Here is a 24,319-nt window from a genome sequence, read left to right on the forward strand (position 1 = left end):
AGTTCTAAGTTCTAGGGGACTGGTGACCTCAGAATTTAAGTCCCATAGTGCTCAGAGCCAAAAAAAGCTAAATCTATGAAAATTTAAATTTGGCTTCTCACTTACAAATAAAAAAAATACGTGTTCCACCATTTTGGAAATTCAACCCCTTTGGGAGTGAAACGGGGGATGAAAGTTTATGTGGTCATATTTCAATGTGCAAGCATTTTTGTAGCTGAATCTATGAAAACTTTTATTTGGTTATTCTGTTAGAAGTAAAATATATGCATGTCACTGTTTTTGGAAATTCAACCCATAATGTGGTGAAATAGGGGTGAAATGTTTTATGCAATTATTTCATTGTCAAAGCATTTTTACAGCTAAATGTTTGAAAATCGGAGCTTTGCTGCTCGGTTAGAGGTGAAAAAATATGTTTTTCACTGATTTTGTAAATTCAACTCCTAACGGGTTGAAATAGGGTCAGACTGATTCACTGACTCATCATCGCCCACCCCAAACTGCTAAGGGTAGAAATTTGAAGTTTGGAGACGGTGTGGATCTCATACTGTAGGCTTCAATTTACGAAGGGATTGTCCGAAATTCCACTCCTAAGGGCGTGAAAGAAGTGATGAATGGCTTTTTGAAAGTGTGTCGCTAAAAAGGGGATTTTGAAGCTACAACTACAAAAACTGGTATTTGGTTTCTCAGTTAGAAAATAAAAAATCCGTATTTCAGCATTTTTCGAAATTCATCCACTAATGGGTTAAAATAGAGGGTGAAAGTTTTTTTGAAAATAAATAATTGCTAATCAACTTCTAAAGGACTTTTAGGGCTACATCTATGAAAATTGGGCTCTGGCTTCTGGGTAAGAAGTAAAAACATACGTGTTTCAGTGTTACTGGAAATTTAGCCCCTAAGGGAGTGCACTAAGGGATGAAAATTTTTAAGAAAGTATTTGAAAGCTAAATTTACGAACATTGGTATTTCACTTTTCTGTTAGATATAAATAAATATTTGTTGGAGTATGAAACTTGTTGTGGAAGTATCTCCACTAGAATGCAGAGGGCATGATTAACAAAAACTTTGGACCCCAGCTACCAGAGTCGTATTTTGTTCGCAAATACATGCAGAAAAGGCCATGCTTACTGACCTTAATTACCATGAAAAGCTTAGATGTTGCAATTTGTGAGCAACATAAAAATTCAACTAAACAAAAACAAAAAAATTCTGCAGGCAATGTAGTCTAAGCTAGCGAAGCATCCGGCGCTAAGATAGTATTATATAATTTATTTTACATAAATTTCTCACAGAGTACTGGTTCTGTCTGCCAGTAACTCACATTAATTTTGAATGAAACGGGATGATATTCATGATAAAATGGTTGAAAACATACAAGAGGAAACTCAGTTTTATAATTGCCAAAATAAAGAAGGTATTATAATATAAACTACTGGCCATTAAAATTGCTGCACCACAAAGATGACGTGCTACAGATGCGAAATTTAATCGACAGGAAGAAGATGCTGTGATATGCAAATGATTAGCTTTTCAGAGCATTCACACAAGGTTGGCGCCGGTGGCGACACCTACAACGTGTTGACATGAGGAATGTTTCCAATCGATTCTTCACACACAAACAGCAGTTGACCGGCGTTCCCTGGTGAAACGTTGTTGTGATGCCTCATGTAAGGAGGAGAAATGCGCACCATCACGTTTCCGAATTTGATAAAGGTCGGATTGTAGCCTATCGCGATTGCGGTTTACCGTATCGCGACATTACTGCTCGTGTCGGTCGAGATCCAATGAATGTTAGCAGAATATGGAATCGGTGGGTTCAGGAGGGTAATACGGAACGCCGTGCTGGATCCCAACGGCCTCGTATCACTAGTAGTCGAGATGACAGGCATCTTATCCGCATGGCTGTAACGGATCGTGCAGCCACGTCTCGATCCCTGAGTCAACAGATGGGACGTTTGCAAGTCAACAACCATCTGTACGAACAGTTCGACGACGTTTGCAGCAGCATGGACTATCAGCTCGGAGATCATGGCTGCGGTTACCCCTGACGCTGCATCACAGACAGGAGCGCCTGCGATGGTGTACTCAACGACGAACCTGGGTGCACGAATGGCAAAACGCCATTTTCTCGGATGAATCCAGGTTCTGTTTACAGCATCATGATGGTCGCATACGGGTTTGGCGACATCGCGGTGAACGCACATTGGAAGCGTGTATTCGTCATCGCCATTCTGGCGTATCACCCGGCGTGATGGTATGGGGTGTCATTTGTTACACGTCTCGTTCACCTGTTGTTCACATTGGCGGCACTTTGAACAGTGGACGTTACATTTCAGATATGTTACGACCCGTGGCTATACCCTTCATTCGATCCCTGCGAAACCCTACATTTCAGCAGGGTAATGCACGACCGCATGTTGCAGGTCCTGCACGGGCCTTTCTGGATACAGAAAATGTTCGACTGCTGCCCTGGCCAGCACACTTTCCAGATCTCTCACCAATTGAAAACGTCTGCTAAATGGTGGCCGAGCAACTGGCTCGTGACAATACGCCAGTCACTACTCTTAATGAACTGTGGTATCGTGTTGAAGCTGCATGGGCAGCTGTACCTGTACACGCCATCCAAGCTGTGTTTGACTCAATGCCCAGGTGAATCAAGGCCGTTATTACGGCCAGAGGTGGTTGTTCTGGGTACTGATTTCTCAAGATCTATGCACCCAAATTGCGTGAAAATGTAATCACATGTCAGTTCTAGTATAATATATTTGTCCATCTGCATTTCTTCTTGGTGTAGCAATTTTAATGGCCTGAAGTGTATATTAAACGATGGTAGTGTACTGAGGCGCGGACAGTCTCGAAGGCCCCGCGAGTCAATTCGCAGACGATGCAGTTGTCTGTATGAAGGTAACTGTGGCAGAAGTCTATAGCGAATTGCAGGGAGAGCTACAGAAGATTGATTATTGGAGCATGGAATGGCGGCCAATGAGGTCCACTACTGTTCGATTACACTACTGACGAGAGAGCACTGGAAACGACAACTACTGTAAAATACCTGGCAGTAACTGTCCCAGCTCCAACGATCCCTCACTCAACTTTGCAGCATGTGCATTGCGCGGTAGAAAAGGTTGTGTGTAGTGAAATGTATAAATGAGAGGAAGTGCCAATTGAAATTCTATAGTGCGTGCCTATGGTGCCTTCCGAGGAACCAGTGGACACACGAAAGGAACATAAAACTGAAAGTAAGGCACTTATCACAACCATATGTTTATAAATATTTAGATAATTTAAATGTACTGCCAGGAAACACTACAGAACTTCTAACAAAATATGTATAAGCAAATAATTTTCCTTACGTTTTGGACCACTGGTGATGTCAAGTATGACTAGGCGAGCATATTTTGTTAAAAACAAAACAAACATTTAGTTGCAAAAGACAATTTTTTCTTATTTACATGATAAACATAATTATTATCAGTAATTACTGGTTTCTTCATCTTTAGTTTACAGAACTTACGTGTGTTCTTCATCAGACGCGTTTCGCTTGTATTTACGAGGGTCATTCCCAAAGTCGTGGCAACTATGTTATATCATGCAATAGTGTGTCAACATGAGGATTCGGAGATGGGTATTGAACCGGTACGGTCATGTGTATGTAAGTGCTAACATAAAATAGGTTGTGGTAAAGGCTGAAATGAATCACACGCATTGGAAGTTTGTGTAAAGTTACTGTGCACGAGCGCAAACGGAACAAAAATGGTTCAAAATCAACAACTGCGCTTCAGAATAGTCCTCCAGTGTACATACACAATGTTGCCAAAGATGCAGAAGGCGTTGAATACCACCAGAGAGTGCCACCTGTCGCCGAAATGCTGTGAGGACGTTCGCCCTGTTTGCAAACCGCTCCCACGCAATGGTTTTCTGGTCTGAGGTCGAGTGAGTAGGGTGGTGCGGCAGGATCCATCATGTAACACTGTCATTCTCACACTGAATGATTCAGGAACTGGTAAGAAGTCATCTTCTAGTGCGATCGCAATCCTCCCTTTGATTTCGGTAGTGTTTGCGCCCCGCTTTCGAGTATATTAACTGCGATTACGGTGATAGCACACATCCGCACGGTATAGCATAGTTGCCATATCATGGCCCTGCCCCTCTTATAAGGAATATCAGTAGAATACCAGTGATGATTCTGGAAATGGTATACAAAATATACCTCTAAATTTTGCTACACTACTGGCCATTAACATTGCTACACCACAAAGATGATGTGATACAGTCGCAAAATTTAACCGGCAGGAAGAAGATGCTGCGAAATGCAAATGATTAGCTTTTCAGAGCATTCACACGAGGTTGGCGCCGGTGGTGACACCTACAACGTGCTGACATGAGAAAGTTTCCAACCAATTTCTCATACACAAACAGCAGTTGACCAGCGTTGCCTGGTGAAACGTTGTTGTGATGCCTCGTGTAAGGAGGAGAAATGCATACCATCACGGTTCCGACTTTGATAAAGGTCGGATTGTAGCCTATCGCGATTGTGGTTTATCGAATCGCGACATTGCTGCTCGCGTTGGTGAAGATCCAATGACTGTTAGCAGAATATGGAGTCGGTGGGTTCAGGAGGGTAATACGGAACGCCGTGGTGGATCCCAACGGCCTCGTGTCACTAGCAGTCGAGATGACAGTCATCTTATCCGCATGGCTGTAACGGATCGTGCAGCCACGTCTCGATCCCTGAGCCAACAGATGGGGACGTTTGCAAGACAACAACCGTCTGCACGAACAGTTCGACGACGTTTGCGGCAGCATGGACTATAAGCTCAGAGACCATGGCTGCGGTTATCCTTGACGCTGCATCACAGAAAGGAGCGCCTGTAATGGTGCACTCAACGACGAACCTTGGTGCACGAATGGCAAAACGTCATTTTTTCGGATGAATCCAGGTTCTGTTTACAGCATCATGATGGTCACATCCGTGTTTGGCGACATCGCGGTGAACGCACATTGGAAGCGTGTATTCGTCATCGCCATACTGGCGTATCACCCGGCGTGATGGTATGGGGTGCCATTGGTTACACGTCTCGGTCACCTATTGTTCGCATTGGCGGCACTTTAAACAGTGGACGTTACATTTCAGATGTGTTACGACCCGTGGCTCTACCCATCGTTCGATCCCTGCGAAACCCTACTTTTCAGCAGGATAATGCACCGCCGCATGTTGCAGGTCCTGTACGGGCTTTTCTGGATACAGAAAATGTTCGACTGCTGCCCTGGCCAGCACATTCTCCAGTTCTCTCACCAATTGAAAAAAACGTCTGGTCAATGGTGACGGAGCAACTGGCTCGTGACAATACGCCAGTCACTACTCTTGATGAACTGTGGTACCATGTTGAAGCTGCATGGGCAGCTGTACCTGTACACGCCATCCAAGCTCTGTTTGACTCAATGCCCAGGCGTATCAAGGTCGTTATTACGGCCAGAGGTGGTTGTTCTGGGTACTGATTTCTCAGAATCTATGCGCCCAAATTGCGTGAAAATGTAATCACATGTCAGTTCTAGTATGACATAATTGTCCAATGAATACCCGTTTATCATCTGCATTTCTTCTTGGTGTATCACTTTTAATGGCCAGTAGTGTATTTATAGATTTAAAACAGTTTTTTTCCTTAAACTTGGCGTACAATTAGGGGGTTTTACCTTCTTGTTTACATGTTCTGAAGTGCATTGCTTTTTCCCTCGTCGTTAGCGGAGGTGGAGTTCGAACGTGGTTGCACATTGACTTTCAACTATTTTTTCGACATGTATGAACATGCTTTTTCTTATTCTGCATTTGCGTTTTTTCCACTTTACTTTACTCTTGTATACTTCACAAGAGAAATAACACTGTAGTTTCACGTGTTCCGCAGTCAGCACAGTATTTTGATTCATTCAGTCTTTTACTTCGTAGGTTATATTGCCAACCTTGTGAATGGATTTTTTTACACTTCGGTAGTCGTATGTTTGCGTGTGTAAGTGTGGTCGTGGGTGTAAATTAGAGAAGACACGTCAGGTTTTAGCAGAGATTACCCTCACTGTGTGGGGGACGAGAGCTCCTGCTAATCAGTGACGTTATATTTAGACAATATTTATCTGCAAATTACTGAGACCCAATTACATGTTGTGTTTAGAAAAATGTCATTAATATAAAAAACTTCCTGGCAGATTAAAACTGTGTGCCGCGCCGAGACTCGAACCCGGGACCTTGGCCATTAGCGGGCAAGTGCTCTGCCAACTGAGCTACCCAAACACGAGTGAGCGCCCGTCGTCACAGCTTTACTTCTGCCAGTACCTCGCCTCCTACCTTCCAAACTTTACAGAAGCTCTCCTGTGAACCCTGCAGAACTAGCACTCCTGAAAGAAAGGATATTGCGGAAAAAAATGGTTCAAATGGCTCTGAGCACTATGGGACTTAACTGCTGAGGTCATCAGTCCCCTAGAACTTAGAACTACTTAAACCTAACTAACCTAAGGACATCACACACATCCATGCCCGAGGCAGGATTCGAACCTGCGACCGTAGCAGTCGCGCGGTTCCGGACTGAGCGCCTAGAACCGCTAGACCACCGCGGCCGGCGATATTGCGGAGACATGGCTTAGCCACAGCCTGGGGGATGTTTCCAGAATGAGATTTTCACTCCGCAGCGGAGTGTGCGCTGATATGAAACTTCCTGGCAGATCAAAACTGTGTGCCGGGCCGAGACTCAGGGGGAAAGTGCTCTACCAACTGAGCTACCCAAGCACGACTCACGCCCCGTCCTCGCAGCTTTACTTTTGCCAGTACCCCGCCTCCTACGTTCCAAACTTTACAGAAACTCTCCTGCGAACCCTGCAGAACTAGCACTACTGAAAGAAAGGATATTGCTGCAGAGTGAAAATCGCATTCTGGAAACATCCCCCAGGCTGTGGCTAAGCCATGTCTGCGCAATATCCTTTCTTTCAGGAGTGCTAGTTCTGCAGGGTTCGCAGGAGAGTTTCTGTGAAGTGCGGAAGGTAGGAGGCGAGGTACTGGCAGAAGTAAAGCTGTGAGGACGGGGCGTGAGTCGTGCTTGGGTAGCTCAGATGGCGCCGGCAGGGTAGCTCAGCGTGTTCGGTCAGAGGGTTAGCTGTCCTCCGTAATAATAAAAAAAAAACTGAGTGAACGGATCAACGAACTACCTGAACGGATGTCATGAGACGTCCGCGCCTAATATATGCAACGAACAAAATAGAGCAAAATGAGATCAACAAAGATCCTTTCTTTCAGGAGTGCTAGTTGCCGGCACGGTAGTTCAAAAATGGCTCTGAGCACTATGGGACTTAACATCTATGGTCATCAGTCCCCTAGAACTTAGAACTACTGAAACCTAACTAACCTAAGGATAACACACAACACCCAGCCATCACGAGGCAGAGAAAATCCCTGACCCCGCCGGTAATCGAACCCGGCAACCCGGGCGTGGGAAGCGAGAACGCTACCGCATGACCACGAGATGCGGGCCCGGCACGGTAGCTCAGCGTGTTCGGTCAGAGGGTTGCGTGCCCTCTGTAATAAAAAAACTGAGTTAATCGATCAACGACGAACTTCAATGGATGTCTTAAGACGTCCGCCCCGAGCAGATGCAACGAACAAAAGCGAACAAAATAAGATTTAAAAAAAAGATGGGAGAGCACTTACCCACGAAAGGCAAAGATCCCGAGTTCGAGTCTCGGCCCGGCAAACTGTTTTAATCTGCCAGGAAGTGTCATATCAGCGCACACTCCGCTGCAAAGTGCAAATCTCATTCTGGTGATTAATATAGTTCTTGCTTCCACATTACGTTTATTTTAAAGTACTATCAGAGTGTCAATACACTCTGTGTCTTCAGTAGAGATTAATAATGAACGCGTAATTTCTTTTCAGTACGTACTTTATCCCTGGGGCTACACCGGCGACTTACCTGACGACTGGGAAACTCTGGTAAGCTAAACTTACCGTTCTTTTTAAGCAGTAGTTGTTTTAAATGATTTCGTGAACAGAGATGTTAAATTCCGTTACTTCCACAGGACGCCTTGGCCCAAGAAGCAAATGCAGCCCAGATGGCAGCGGGAGGCCCCGAGTACACCATCGGCAGCTTCAACAACGTCTTGTGTGAGTAGACCTACAGCCGTCATTTTCAGACAGCGCAGATTTAGGAAACTTGAGCTACTCGTGAGAGTCTTTTTATGTGTAACTTTCTGTCTCGATGTTTCACTACTACGGTCAGGTTGAAACACTGTACATCACACCCAGCACCAGCGCACTAATACATTGCCTTACAGAGAAAGGAAACATCCAGAAGGAGAGGAGAAAACTGAATGAAACTTCACTGCTTGAGAGGGTATGTGATATCACTTCAGTGATAACAAAATTGAATAAAATATACAACGAGCTTTGCCATATGTGTCCAACTATCAGTCTGACGTTGCACCCTATCTGGCCTGGATGCACGTACTGATTCGGTGATTCCGTAGCATCCTCTCCTAAGTCAAACTGGTCCACAGCTTGTGTAACTGCTCCTTGATATTCTGGATACTCGCAGTGAGACGGAGTTGACATTCGGGAGGGCCCCATTTGCGCTTTAACACACAAAAAAGACACACCAAGGCAAAATTATCCGAATGGGACGGAAATCGGCAGATGTGACACAGACGTTCAGACAAACAAATTATTACAATTTCAGAAGAAGTGGATGATTTATTCAAGGCAAAGAGCTTCACAAATTGAGCAAGTCAGTAACGTGTTGGTCCACCTCTGGCCCTTATTCAATCCTTTATTCGACTTGCATTGGTTGACAGAGTTGCCGGATGTCCTCCTGAGGGATAACATGCCAAATTCTGTCCAATTAGCGTGTTACGTCGTCAAAATGGCGAGCTGCTTGGAGGGCTCTGACCGTAATGGTTCAGATGTTCTCAAAATGGTTCAAATGGCTCCAAGTACTATGGAACCTAACATCTGAGGTCATCATTCCCCTAGACTTAGAACTACTTCTACCTAACTAACCAACGAACATCACACACATCCATGCCGGATACAGGATTCGAACCTGCGACCGTAGCAGCAGCGCGGTTCTGGACTGAAGCGCGTAGAACGGCTCGGTCACAGCGGTCGGCCAAATGTTCTCAATTAAAGAGAGAACTTACGACCTGGTTGGCCAAGGTAGGGTTTGGTAAGCTTGAAGACAACAGTAGAGGCTCTCGTCGTGTGCTGGCGGCCATCACCTTGCTAAAATGTAAGTACAGGATGGCTTGCCCTGAAGGTGAACGGAACACGGTGTAGAATATCGTCGACGTATCGCTATACTGTTAGGGTGCAACGGATGACAACCAAAGCGGTCATGCTATGAAAAGAAATGGCACCCAAGACTATATGACTTGTCCTAACTCGTAATGATGGGGGTGTTCATAGTTACTCATGATCTGCCCCAGCCGTCGTCCTGAGTACATTGTCAGCCACTGTAACTTAACTACTGGAGAGTTAATTCAGTTTAATCTTGTGTTAAGTTACTTCATTTTTATTATACTTTCAAAACAAAACTGAAGTATAAATACAAAGGCAAACAATACTTCCAACACAAAAGGAGCAGCTACATGCTCACTGCTCAAAAATCAAAACCAGACTGACTTCCTTTGCCAACATGGGTGTAACTATTTATACTTTCTGAACAATCCCGAACAATCCTCGGCATTGTTTAAAATTATTATTTCATTAATTAACAATTAAAACTCTCATCCTAAAACAAATGACACATTTCAATGATTACCTAGATTCTTATACAGTATATTAAACACACGAGTGAACTCTAGTCTATATACTAATTGTATCGTGTATAAATGCTTTGGTGTCAAATGTTAACACTACACTAATTATAGAAGATTCATATCATATAAAATGTTCCTACCAATTAACGGACTTCTACACATTAGTGTAATTAAGATTCCGTATTTGTTTTCTTCGTAACTTTCTCACAAGTACATATTTCCATTCAACTCTACGTCAGAAATTACTGTTTATAGTTAAAATTTACGTGTTTAATATGTTTCTATTAGACTGTTACGTGTCAACTGTCACTCCTCGTTGTCGAGCCATATGGTGGGCGACAGTCAGGTTGGTATTCCAACACTCTGCGAGGATCTTCTGATACGTCTTGGGCCTGGAATCCCATTGAATTGAATAGATTTGCTTCCAGTTATGCCCTTCACATCGAGTTGAGTCCTGATGACCACGGAATACGTGTCTGCTTTTCATCTTTGTGGATGGCAGTGAGTGACAACATCAAACAGCGCAGATGGAGGAGTTATTAGATGGAGAGGATGTTCAGCGAATGGACTGGCCTGCCTGTTCCTCCCTCTTAAATTCCATCGAACACGTGTGGGATGCTTTGGGGACACGTACTGAAGCACGTCCACGTGCACCATTGACCATCCATCAGTTGTCAACCACGCACAGGTAGTTCCAGTGTCCAAGAAGGGTCGTCGAGCAGATGCGCAGAACTATAGGCCTATATCTCTGACATCTATCTGTTGTAGAATTTTACAACATGTTTTTTGCTCGCGTATCATGTCATTTCTGGAAACCCAGAATCTACTCTGTAGGAATCAACATGGATTCCGGAAACAGCGATCGTGTGAGACCCAACTCGCTTTATTTGTTCATGAGACCCAGAAAATATTAGATTCAGGCTCCCAGGTAGATGCCATTTTCCTTTACTTCCGGAAGGCGTTCGATACAGTTCCGCACCGTCGCCTGATGAACAAAGTAAGAGCCTACGGAATATCAGACCAGCTGTGTGGCTGGATTGAAGAGTTTGTAGCAAACAGAACACAGCATGTTGTTCTCAATGGAGAGACGTCTACAAATGTTAAAGTAACCTCTCGCGTGCCACGGGGGAGTGTTATGGGACCATTGCTTTTCACAATATATATAAATGACCTAGTAGATAGTGTCGGAAGTTCCATGCGGCTTTTCGCGGATGATGCTATAGTATACAGAGAAGTTGCACCATTAGAAAATTGCAGCGAAATGCAGGAAGATCTGCAGCGGATAGGCACTTGGTGCAAGGAGTGGCAACTGACCCTTAACATTGACAAATGTAATGTATTGCGAATACATAGAAAGAAGGATCCTTTATTGTGTGATTATATGATAGCGGAACAAACACTGGTAGCAGTTACTTCTGCAAAATATCTGGGAGTGGCGTACGGAACGATTTGAGTGGAATGATCATATAAAATTAATTGTTGGTAAGGCGGGTGCCAGGTTGAGATTTATTGGCAGAGTCCTTAGAAAATGTAGTCCATCAACAAAGGAGGTGGCTTACAAAACACTCGTTCGACATATACTTGAGTATTGCTCGTCGGTGCGGGATCCATACCAGGTCGGGTTGACAGAGGAGATAGAGAAGAACCAAAGAAGAGCGGAGCGTTTCGTCACAGGGTTATTTGGTAAGCGTGATAGCGTTACGGAGATGTTTAGCAAACTCAAGTGGCAGACTCTGCAAGAGAGGCGCTCTGCATCGCCGTGTATCTTGCTGTCCAGGTTTTGAGAGGGTGCGTTTCTGGATGAGGTATCGAATATATTGCTTCCCCCTACTTATACCTCCCGAGGAGATCACGAATGTAAAATTAGAGAGATTCGAGCGCGCACGAAGGCTTTCCGGCAGTCGTTGTTCCCGCGAACCATACGCGACTGGAACAGAAAAGGGAGGTAATTACAGTGGCACGTAAAGAGCCCTCCGCCACACACCGTTGGGTGGCTTGCGGAGTATAAATGTAGATGTAGATGTAGATGTAGATGATGGAGGAATGTAACGCCCTACCACAAGAACTTCTTAACAACCTTTTGGTCACCATTGTAGCAAGTTGCAGAGTATGCATTGTCGTCCGTGGTAATCACATATCCTATTGACAACCACGTCCCGCCTTTTCTAATGCACAGGGAACCATCACGAATCACGATGACTTGAGTGTAATTATTGTCTTCGAATAAACGTGCCATTCCTGTTCGTCTCATTGCATTTTTGTTTCAGTTACCTTCTGTAATACGCCCTAGCAGTTATTTCTACGTATGGATGAAGTTTCTTCGAACTATGTTACTTAGCAATGACACACCATGCGAAAGTCACTTTCTTCCTTAAGATTAGCAGACCATTGTATATTTCTGCCATCATCTGTCACCGGCGAACGATACTGGTATCTACTCCACTATTAAAAAACGTCCATACGCTTTCGTGCAGCATCCCACAGGTGATCTACGAAGGGTAGTCATGAAATTGTAATTCTCACTTCAAACAAAAAAAAGCTCAAATCGTGAAACATGGTAATGGTGTTACTTTCTCTTTACGTACTGAACTTTCAATGGGACACTTGCTTCTTCCCAACAACACAAGAGTTGTTTGTAGAAGTCTGGAGTATGATTGTTCAAAATGCGTTTTGACGTGGAAAACATCTCGATACATTGCATAGGTTTGGGGGTATGGTTTCAAAGATAAGAGAAAACAATCGTCGTAATGTGAAAGCGTTATGTGAAATGTATGATTATCGTTATATTATTATTTCTTTCCTTTCTCAGATGTTATGTCTGGTTAAAAATGGAAAGTGACGCGGAACTTGATCAAGCGTGACTTCCTTTTAACTGTACGGTATATGTTACATTGCATTTAGGAACTTTCGGGTAATTGAACATGTATCAATAATTACAGGTTTCTGTAGTTGTATATATACGTTTGGATGTAGCTGTATTGCGTTGATGTACTGATGGATATTGTGTGGTATGACTCCTGTAGTTGATAGTATAATTAGTATAATGTCAACTTTATCCTGATGCCACATGTCTTTGACTTCCTCAGGCAGCTGGATGTAATTGTCAATTTTTTTTCCTTTTTTCTTATGTATATTTGTTGTATTGGGTATGGATATTTCGAATAGTTGTGTTAATTTCTTCTTTTTATTGTGAGTATGATGTCAGGTTTGTTATGTGGTGTTGTTTTATCTGTTATAATGGTTCTGTTCCAGTATAATTTGTATTCATCATTCTCCAGTCCATTCTGTGGTGCATACTTGTATGTGGGAACATGTTGTTGTATTAGTTTATGTAGTATGGCAAGTTGTTGATGTGTTATTTTTGCTACATTGTCATGTCTTCTGATGTATTCTGTATTTGCTAGTATTGTACATCCGCTTGTGATGTGTTCTACTCTTTTTATTTGTTGTTTGCAAAATCTGCATTTATCTGTTGTGGAATTGGGATCTTTAATAATATGCTTGCTGTAATATCTGGTGTTTATTGTTTGATCCTGTATTCCAATCATGAATCTTTCCATGTCACTATATATATTGCCTTTTTTTAGCCATGTGTTGGATGCGTCTTGATCGATGTGTGGCTGTGTTAGATGATACAGGTGCTTGCCATGTAGTGTTTTCTTTTTCCAATTTACTTTCTTCGGATCTGTTGATGTTATGTGATCTAAAGGGTTGTAGAAGTGGTTATGAAATTGCAATGGTGTAGCCGATGTATTTATATGAGTGATTGCTTTGTATATTTTGCTAGTTTCTGCTTGTTCTATAAAGGATTTTCTTAAATTGTCTACCTGTCCATAATGTAGACTTTTTTACGTCGATAAATCCCCTTCCTCCTTCCTTTCTGCTTAATGTGAATCTTTCTGTCCCTGGGTGTATGTGATTTATTCTATATTTGTGGCATTGTGATTGTGTAAGTGTATTGAGTGCTTCTAGGTCTGCGTTACTCCATTTCACTACTCCAAATGAGTAGGTCAATATTGGTATAGCATAAGTATTTATAGCTTCTGTCTTGTTTCTTGCTGTCAGTTCTATTTTCAGTATTTTTGTTAGTCTTTGTCTATATTTTTCTTTTAGTTGTTCTTTAATATTTGTATTATCTATTCCTATTTTTGTCTGTATCCTAGATATTTATGGGCATCTGTTTTTTCCATCGCTTCTATGCAGTCGCTGTGGTTATCCAATATGTAATCTTCTTGTTTAGTGTTTTTCCCTTGACTATGCTATTTTTCTTACATTTGTCTGTTCCATAAGCCATATTTATGTCATTTGTGTTATCTTTAGTAGTTGGTTGAATTGTTGATTTGTTGCTGCCAGTAGTTTTAGATCATCCATGTATAGCAAATATGTGATTTTGTGTTGGTATGATCCAGTGATATTATATCCATAATTTGTATTGTTTAGCATGTTGGATAGTGGGTTCAGAGCAAGGCAGAACCAGAAAGACTTAATGAGTCTCCTTGGTATATTCCACGCTTAATCTGTATTGGCTGTGATGTGAAATTATTTGAATTTGTTTGGATATTAAGTGTGGTTTTCCAATTTTTCATTACTACGTTTAGGAACTGTATCAATTTAGGATCTACTTTGTATATTTCCAATATTTGTAGTAACCATGAGTGGGGTACACTATCAAAAGCTTTTTGGTAATCAATATATGCATAGTGTAGTGATCTTTGTTTAGTTTTAGCTTGATATATCACCTCTGCAACTATTATCAGTTGCTCTTTACATTCTTGTGCTCCTTTGCAGCAGCCTTTTTGTTCTTCATTTATAATTTTGTTCTGTGTTGTATGTGTCATTAATTTCTGTATAATGACTGAAGTTAATATTTTGTATATTGTTGGTAGGCATGTTAAGGGGCGATATTTAGCTGGGTTTGCTGTGTCTGCTTGATCTTTAGGTTTCACATAAGTTATTCCTTGTGTAAGTGTATCAGGGACTGTGTATGGGTCTGCAATGTACCTGTTAAATAATTTAGTTAGATGTGAATGTGTTGAGGTGAACTTCTTTAGCCAGAAATTTGCTATTTTATCTTTTCCAGGGGCTTTCCAATTGTGCATAGAATTAATTGCTCAGGTGACTTCATGTTGCAAAATTATCACTTCAGGCATTTGTGGTATCATCTTGTATGTGTTTGTTTCTGCTTGTATCCACCATGCATGTCTGTTATGTTGTACCGGGTTTGACCGTATGTTGCTCCAGAAGTGTTCCTTCTCTGTTATGTTTGGTGGATTGTCTATTCTAATGGGTGTGTTATCTGTTGTCTGGTAAAATTTCTTTTGGTTTGTGTTGAATGTTTGGTTTTTTTCCTTCTATTTTCACTTTTTTTGTATCTTCTAAGTCGTTTGGCCAATGCTTGTAATTTCTGCTTCTTTTCATCTAATTGCTCTATCGCTTCTTGTTGTGAGATTTTACCTAACCTTTTTCGTTTTTTGTCTGATATTGCATTTCTTATAAATTGTGTTAGCTGTCTGATGTCTTTTCTCAGTTTTTCTATTCTGATACGTAGCCTGTGTTGCCATGCTGGTTTTGTGGGTTTCTTCTGTGTGTTGGTTGGTTCTGATCTCTGCCTAATGTGTATATTTAGTGTAGTGAGTGCTCCTATATAAACCAGTAGTTGTAACTCTTCCATAGTTGTGTTTTCATTTATTTTGCTGTGTATGATTGTGTTGATAGTTGTTATTGTTGTTTCGACTTGTGGGTTATTTGTTGGTCTATGCAAGAATGGTCTAATGCCTATATTTGTGTCTTTGTATTATATATATGTCAGCTGAAATTTTTCTTCTATATCTAACATGTGTGTCACTTTGTGTTCTATTTGTGCTTGTTCTGGTGGCTGTCATAAGATTTCGTTTTCTTCTGATTGTTTAATTGATGCATGTTGTTCTTTGTTTGTTTGCCCTGGGATGTTTGAGTCCATTAGTGTATTTTCTTCTTCTTCTGATTGCACATTAATTTGTTACAGTATTTGTTGTACATGTTGTTTGATGTTTTCTAATTATTAATATTATTATTATTATTTATTTATTTATGTTACGTTTTTTATCGAATCACTACTCTGTGTTGTCTAAGTAATCCTTGAGTTTATTCAATGCACTGCTTAACAGGTACTTTTTATCAGCCATATTAAAGAATTTCTTATTAGCAATCTCTTTAATCCCTTTGGACAATTTATAGTACAGTTTTTTTCCATGGTAAAAAGGCTGTTTGGGTTTTATTTTTAATCTTTTTTGGTGAATGTAAGTTCAGTCTAGTTCATGTTCCATTGCTATGGACAGAGCTGCTTGTTCAGTAACTGTCAATGTTATTTTTTATGTGCACAAATAATTGATAAATTTACTCAAATTGTGAAGCTGAAATCCCCAGTTTCTTGAACGAATCTTTACACTAGCTCGACTGCTACTATTGGTTATAATTCTTTTGATCCTTCTGTGTAGCTTGAAAACTTTCTTCGTATTTTGTGCACTTGTTCACCAGGAAAACCTTCCCTAGCTAAGAATTGAGCATACATATTAGTAGTATGTAATTAAAACACAGTAATTGTTATACCCTGATAAGAGGAATCTAACTCCATAACTTAATTATGACATTTGTTTGAGGTCATCTTAGTGTGTTCACACCACTTCAACTGAGAATCAATATTCATTTCCTGAAATTTTATCTTTGGTACATGTTCTACAGAGGTCCACCTACATTTCATTGAACAGTGTCGTTTCCCTTCTTCAAACTGAAATTCCTGTCATTTGTTTTTTTTTCTTCAGTGTCAAGTTACTGCATATACACAAACCATAAACTTCCTCGAGGGTTTCATTTGCTTTCACTGCAAGGACTTCTCCAGTTTTATTAATGATTATAATATTGCTGTCATCAGCAATGAGAATTTTTCCCCGTGACTCTCACTGTAGGTAAAGTCGTTGATATGTATCAACAACAGTATTAGTCCTAATATGCTACCCTTAGCAATTGATATTAAGGTATTGTGGTTCTGATAAGTGTTTCACTGAAACTGTAGTCTTATTTGAGGTATGCGTTTTCTCTACTATTTGTTCTATATCTAATAGTTACCAGTCATTAGCTACTACCCTTACTCCTAATGATTCTAACTTATTTAGTAGAATCTTATGGTCGAAGATCTATAAATGCCGCTGTGACATGCTCTTCTTCGACAAGAGCATCAAGAACCACTTTTGTGAATTTTACTACAACTAATTCTGCAATTTTACCGCTCCAGAAACTAAAATTTGATTTGCTGACAAGCAATTCATTAACCTGTCTTTCGTAACTGATTCCATTATTTTTGAGACTGATGGCAGTAGGGAAATTGGCCAATCTTTTCCCTATATATATATATATATATATATATATATATATATATATATATATATATATATGTGTGTGTGTGTGTGTGTGTGTGTGTGTGTGTGTGTGTGTGCGTGTGTGTGTGTGTGTGTGTGTGCTGTTTACCTACGCTCAACGGCGAGGTTATCAGCGCCCCTACAAATGTGAAAAGAAATGAATATGGAGAAAATGGGTAAAAAAGTTGTCATACAGTTAGGAGTAAACTAGCAAAATGATAGTTACTCACTCACTGCCACCTCCCTCGTGTTGACCCACACAAGCACTCTACGCCTCTTATTCCTAATGATTCTAGCTTACTTGTAAAATTTTACAGTGAGCAGTACCAGAAGCCTTAGAAAGCTCTAGAAATATGCCTTTCACACACTCATCTTCGGCAAGAGTAGGAGTGAATGGTGTTAAACGTGGGATTACATCTACATCTACATCTATACTCCGCGAGCCACCTTACGGTGTGTGGCGGAGGGTACTTATTGTACCACTATCTGATCCCCCCTTCCCTGTTCAATTCACGAATTGTGCGTGGGAAGAACGACTGCTTGTAAGTCTCCGTATTTGCTCTAATTTCTCGGATCTTTTCGTTGTGATCATTACGCGAGATATATGTGGGCGGTAGTAATATGTTGCCCATCTCTTCCCGGAATGTGCTCTCTCGTAATTTCGATAATAAACCTCTCCGTATTGCGTAACGCCTTTCTTGAAGTGTCCGCCACTGGAGCTTGTTCAGCATCTCCGTAACGCTCTCGCGCTGACTAAATGTTCCCATGACGAATCGCGCTGCTTTTCGCTGGATCATGTCTATCTCTTCTATTAATCCAACCTGGTAAGGGTCCCATACTGATGAGCAATACTCAAGAATCGGACGAACAAGCGTTTTGTAAGTAAAATGACAGAGGATCTAAAATAACAGCACAGGGAAATGTCATTGGCTGACTACTTACAAAAGCTCTAATCACATTTCTCTGAATGTCACTTAAAACAGAGGGCAGATCAGTGGGCAAATCTGCCGTTGTACCTCTGGATCGAAAATAAAACACAGTGTAGCGAAATGTGGCGCACAGTGATTTGTATGGCACAAGAACCACACATCGAAGGGCGCTCTCGCCAGAACAAGATCTGTGCCCTATACGAAGATGAGTGAAAAGAAGCTCATCTCGACAGCGCGGCTGGAAGGATTTACGCCATGGCCGCGATGTAGGCGTTACCAGACGGATCTGTCACTTCCAGTCACTCCGCTTGCCGCCCACACATGACTCGGCAATTCAACAGTGAGATGATAGTATGCACGCGGATAGCACACTGAACTAACTGAGGATCGCGACAGGCTTCCTTGGCTGCCACATCTGTCCTTTCGTTCCCTGCAGTAGCCGAGTGACCCGATACGCAACAAAAAGGTACCTTCTTCCCCAGCGTTTGGAGCTGGAGGAGGACGTTCTGGATGTTCTGGATTACCTTATCTGCTTGGTACAAGCATTTTAGAGAATGAAGGGAATAGGAACAGAGAACGAATTTAGGACTCTAACCACACTCCATCTCCTCCAGTGCCTGTAAGTTCGCGCGAATAATTCTGCGTCGACGGCACTAAAGTCTGGAGGCAGTCGGATCTTGAGGACACGATCACGGGAAAAAAGGGAGAGCAACCAACGAAGCCTCCTATTATGAACCATCTGTAAATACAATTTACAGAGTTTCAGTGCTCAGTTAAAATGTTATAAAGGAATTTATTAAATACGTATGCAGAAGTGCAACCTTAGCTGTAGTGCACTAAATCTAAAATTACCCAGGGTCTCTACAGTAACCAGGATGGCAGGCATTGAAACCTTGGATTTGGGATGTCTTGTGATGTATCTTGTGATTCACACCAAGGGACTCCATCACACACTTCATGCAGATCCCAAATGATCTCGTTGCTCATGGACGAATGGTAAAGAGACGAGCAACAGTCACGTATGCTGGCGAATTGAGGGTAGCGAGGAACTTGCACGTAGACTCACCATGGGCAGTTGCTGTAGGACTGTAAGTGGTGCATCAACAGCCTCGGCACAGAGACTGGGTATGGGGCTGGTCCTGAAAGCGATTATGGCCAGTCTGATCCCCTCATGGTATATATCATCAATGATTGTCTGGTAAGAATGCCTCGCTAATCTGTACACTGTGCACTCATAGTCCAACTGCGATCACAAGAAGGCCCTATAAAACTGGAGCAGAATGCCCTGTCCTTTCCCCAAGACCTGTGGCTAAGACACATCAAGAAATACAGTTCCTTCTGGGCAATTGCCTTCAGGTCTTTTAGGACCGGTAACCACGACAGAGTCAAAAATAAAGCCCAGAGACCTCGCAGTATCTTTAAAAGGAAGAACGGTGTCCAACATACGTAATTCAGGTAAGGTAAAATGACTATGAGAACGATACCTCCAACTTCTTTACCGTAAGTTGCAATCGATGACAAATTACTTCGATACTAGAGGGTGAGCAAAAGACTACAAACTCGTCCACAAATAAGAAGCATTGGACAGGAAGTCTTCAGCGGATGTTGCACTGTTAATACCTATGGCAAAGAGGGTGACATTAAAACACTGTCTTGTGGAACACAATTTCCTAAGCAAAACTATCTGACCGTGTATCAGTAAAGTTGTACCTAAAAAGACATCTTGAGAGGAAAGGCCGAATGAAGATGAGACGGTGACCACGAAAGCCCCATTGGTGTAGCTGTCTGAGAATATTGAGCCTCCAAGTAGTATCATACTCCTTACTGAACTCAAAAAATACCCCTGAACAACGGTGCTTACGTAGGAAAGAAAAAAAATGTGTGATAAATCTTACGGGACTTAACTGCTAAGGTCATCAGTCCCTAAGCTTACACACTACTTAACCTAAATTATCCTAAGGACAAACACACACACACACACACACACACACACACACACACACACACACACACACACACACACACAGACCCATGCCCGAGGGAGGACTCGAACCTCCGCCGGGACACGTAGGAAAGCCTGCTGGGTTTTAGCCTCTTGCAGGGCCAGGACATCGACAGTTGATCAACATCACCTGAATTCATACTGAGGATCTGCCTGGTTTTCAATATCCAGACTTGACAATGGATGACCAGGTACTTTGCAATCCTTCCCACACAGCCTTGTTAAGACGATGCTCCGGCAACTACTGGGATATGTTCGGTCCTTTCCTGGTTTGAGAAGAGGTATCAAAATTGCCCCTCGCCACGAGTCGGGAAATTCACCTGACAGCCCTACTGAATTAAAATATTGTGTCCTTTGACACCGAATGCAAAAATTGCAGCATGCTGTACCAGATTTACTCGTGACCAGGTGCCACATTACGAGCGTCGGACAGTGCCGAATACAGCCCTCATAGCGAGGATGGGCAGTTGTAGGACTCCTACCTGATGGACCAGAAGTCTGACTCGACACTCTGCATGGTGGCACGGTAACGACAGAATACTGGAGCCTGGATGGCAGTGGCAGTAGTCAGCATGCTCTGCTGATGTCTGCACGATGTCTTCAGGAGTTGTTTTGAGACACCCCTGATCCAACAACGCCGTTATAGGTAAACCACTGCCTTTACTGGAAATCCTCCTGATGGTTTCCCATACTTTCGTAGAACAAATCGAGCGATTTAGAGAATCCATGAACACTTGCCATGACCTATTCTTAGTCTCCTTAATTACGTGTCGAGCCTTGATCCTCGCTAATCGAATGAGTGCGAGGTTTTCCGTCGTACAGCGGCACTTAAACCGTCACAGACCCGCACACCAGACCCGAGTTACTAAACGGCACTCATTGGTCCACTAGGGGACAGGTTGTCTCCCATGACGACCTGAGTACTTCGAGATGGAGAAGTCAGCAGCATACTGTACCGGATTTAGTCATCAGCAGGTGTCATATCACAAGTATGCCACTCGAGTGATGTGGTCCATCCACTACTGGGCGCTATTGCGGCGTCCAAACACAACTGGCTGGATGAACAAGGTCCAGTTGACTCTGTTAACCATCCATCATGACTGTATAGGTCGAGGGAGAGCTCCATCCAGTAGGTGAATCTGGTGTGAGGCGTGGTCACTCGAATGAAGGTCATCAGTGACCCCAGTGACCCACTGAACAGGGATGCCAAGGGATGGAGAGTACAAAGAGTGGTCGATGCTAAGGATGATCCAGTATGCACATAAATGAGAAGGGGAGATTGTACTTAGGATGTACATATCGTGGGACGTCATGAGACTCTCAAAACACGACCCCAAGGGCAAGCAGGCGCCGAGCCCCACGATACGTGATGGGCATTGAAGTCTCCCAGTAGGAGAAATAATCTGGGGAGTTGTTCTACAAGATCTCTGAGAGGCTCACAGTCTATCGCGTCTTACGGGGATAAATAAAGTGAACAAACGATGATTCTCTGACACAAGTGAATTTTAACTGCAACTGTATGTAGGTCAGTAACAAGGGAGGAGAGCAGTGGAGTGATGCGCGTGATGAAAAAACACAGCGACATCTTCCTTGACCCTTTCCTCAGGCAGGTCATCCTTGTGATCGAGGGTACACCCCAATAGTAAAGGGGCATCATATGCTTTGTAATGTGTTCCCTGCAAGCACAAGCACAGGGGGCATTTCTGTGCTACGAGTTTCATTTCCTCCACGTGAGGAACTCATTAACACTACACTACAAAATGGGAGCCATTTATGACAGGGGTTGCACTTTCACCTGGTCTCTCTGTTGGGGAGGGGGGCCTGCAGTCGATGTAGTCTCAGTCTTGTGGCGAAATGAGTGCCCTAGACCGACAGCGAGTTCCACCAGCTAAGATGAAAAGTCATGAGTCGTCAGAGAGAAGGATGTCGGCATCGTCAAATTGTTCACTTCCCATCTCCATCAGCTGTTGACGTCTTTAACTTTTTGGCCTTGAGAGGCTTCAGAGCAACACCTCCAGCAGTGGTAGAAGCAGACAGAACGTTTGGAGGGACGTGGATCTCCGTAGCGTGGATCTCCTTTTCTGATGTTCTGAGGGGAGTAAAGTGCTTCGAAAAAATTGCAGCCGCACCCGCCCATTGACAAACGCTGGTACTAGAACTGACACTAGCAAACTCTGTTTGTGTAGCAGCATCGGTTTTTTTTTCTTTACTGGATTTCAATTCCCCCCCCCCAGAGGGGGGAGGGCGGGCTGGCAGCAGCGTAATATGCTGCTCTACAGTCTACAGAAAAGTTGAAAAACATAATGAGAATAGAAACCAAAAGAAAAAAACTGGCGATAAAACGGTGACATTGTAAAAAACTGTAAAATAGCGGTAAGTTGAGGAATTTAAAATATAAAAACACTGCGGAGACGATGCTGATGAAGACACACAAGGAGTAGACAGGCACAATTAAAAAACACGGCGACCGTCTGGTTTCTGTTCGCACGAGATAAAAAACACAACTAGCGACAGTATGGCGGCTTGGCGGCTGTTCGCAACACTGACATGGGACGCACAACACTGAACACTCACTTATAACAGCACTATACAGGTGACACGACGGCAGATAAGGGGGGGGGGGGGGACCCGGACCAATAAGGGGGAAAAGGGGGGAGAGGAAAGGAAAAATGGGGAGCATCGGTTTTCTGAACAGGCTTCTTAAGAACTGAAGCAAAGGAGTTAGCGAACGTGGGAGGCGGCATGGCCTTATTCATATATTTTAGCCCCACCATATGGGTTGCGCTTCGCAGTTACAAGCTCTCGTATCCCCTGCTCATCAATGTATACTCTGCATTCCCTACTCCAAACAGGGTGATCCCCAGAGCAATTCACGCATTTCAAAGGAAAGGAACAAATGAGCCCTTCATGGGCGTCCTTACCACATTTACCACAAGAGGTCTCTCCCTTACACTCAAAGCGCTGGCGTTTAAAACAGCTCACTGGGTTGGGGCCATAAGACCGCACATTTAAAGGAAAAAACCTGCATTGTCATGTTCTGGTAGCTTCGTGCTATGAAAAGTGAATATGAACGAGTCGAATTTGATCAGATCGCCGTCCACGCTTTTGATGATATTCTGCACATCAACAATGCCGTCTTGGGAGCACTCAGTTTTCAGTTCGTCTTTTGGAATGTCCACCACAATCCTACATCACACACCACCTTTGCTGTTGTTCATGGTTGTGTATAACTTAGTTCCAGTGACATATTCACTAAGGATTTTGGCGTTCTGTAGGTTTGTCGTTTTTTGGGAACTAGGGGTTCCACCAACCGTCTCCCATTACGCAAATCCTTGATGGATTTTAATGTAGCTGCTATGTCCTGTAAACCATTTAGAATGTAGAATGAGGAAACTTTCTCAATGCTTGCCTCCCTTCATTCAAATATTAAAAACACATTCTGGCCCACAGCATGTATTCTGTTATTAAATACTGAGCTACACTGAATAAATATAAAATCTGGAAGCCTCTTGGGAGACCGGGTGTTGTTACATACCTGTGGCTCGACTTTCCACCGGGAGACGGAGGAAAAAATTTCGAGTGTTCCAACTCTGTTCCACGAGTAGGTAGGGAAATAAGGGTCCACTGAGACACAGCCCCGTTTGCGTGCGTCAGGCTTATACAACTGAGGTCGGGCAGTTTCCCCAGATTTTGCCGGCTAACAACTTTCCACCTCATCTCATCGGCTCACAGTGCACCTTGAGATTGAGGGTTTCATAGAGGTTTTTGCCATCCTCGCGATCCGGCCAGTCAAGCCAAGCTCCCTGTTCAAAGAAACACACAATACTCCACCGCCGCACCGTACAGTGATCGCTGAAGCATGCCCAGAGCCTATAGTGACAGAGGACCAGCGTCACCAACTCATACCCAGCAAACGAATGCCGAGCCACTGAAAGCTTCTGAGATATCTTTCTTTAGCAAGAGCATGACTATTTCCTGTTTTGATTACTCTGGAAATTTCCCTGGTGTGAATTACTCATTTATCATGTTTGTTAAGAGACCGTGTAAACTCCTTGTAAACTGTGTTTGGTAATAACTCCATTGCACTTATAGGGTTTGTAATTGTTTTTGGGAATTTTGTTGTAATTCCTCTGTAATACTTGAAAAATGGTCAGTCACATAATTTGCTAGGAGGTATGGATCACTTATTTCTTTATCCCCATCCT

General features: G+C 42.8%; 1 protein-coding gene across 1 annotated transcript in view; it reads left to right on the plus strand.

The window, feature by feature from the left end:
• The window catches only part of LOC126187804 (carboxypeptidase B-like), an 89,734-nt gene that overhangs the window by 62,366 nt on the left and 3,049 nt on the right, over positions 1-24,319 (plus strand). The window contains exons 7-8 of the mRNA XM_049929089.1: positions 7,913-7,969; positions 8,056-8,140. Coding sequence (XP_049785046.1) covers positions 7,913-7,969; positions 8,056-8,140 — 142 coding nt within the window. The remainder of the gene's footprint in view (positions 1-7,912; positions 7,970-8,055; positions 8,141-24,319) is intronic.

Source organism: Schistocerca cancellata, chromosome 5, assembly GCF_023864275.1.
Source record: "Schistocerca cancellata isolate TAMUIC-IGC-003103 chromosome 5, iqSchCanc2.1, whole genome shotgun sequence".
NCBI classification, from domain to species: domain Eukaryota; kingdom Metazoa; phylum Arthropoda; class Insecta; order Orthoptera; family Acrididae; genus Schistocerca; species Schistocerca cancellata.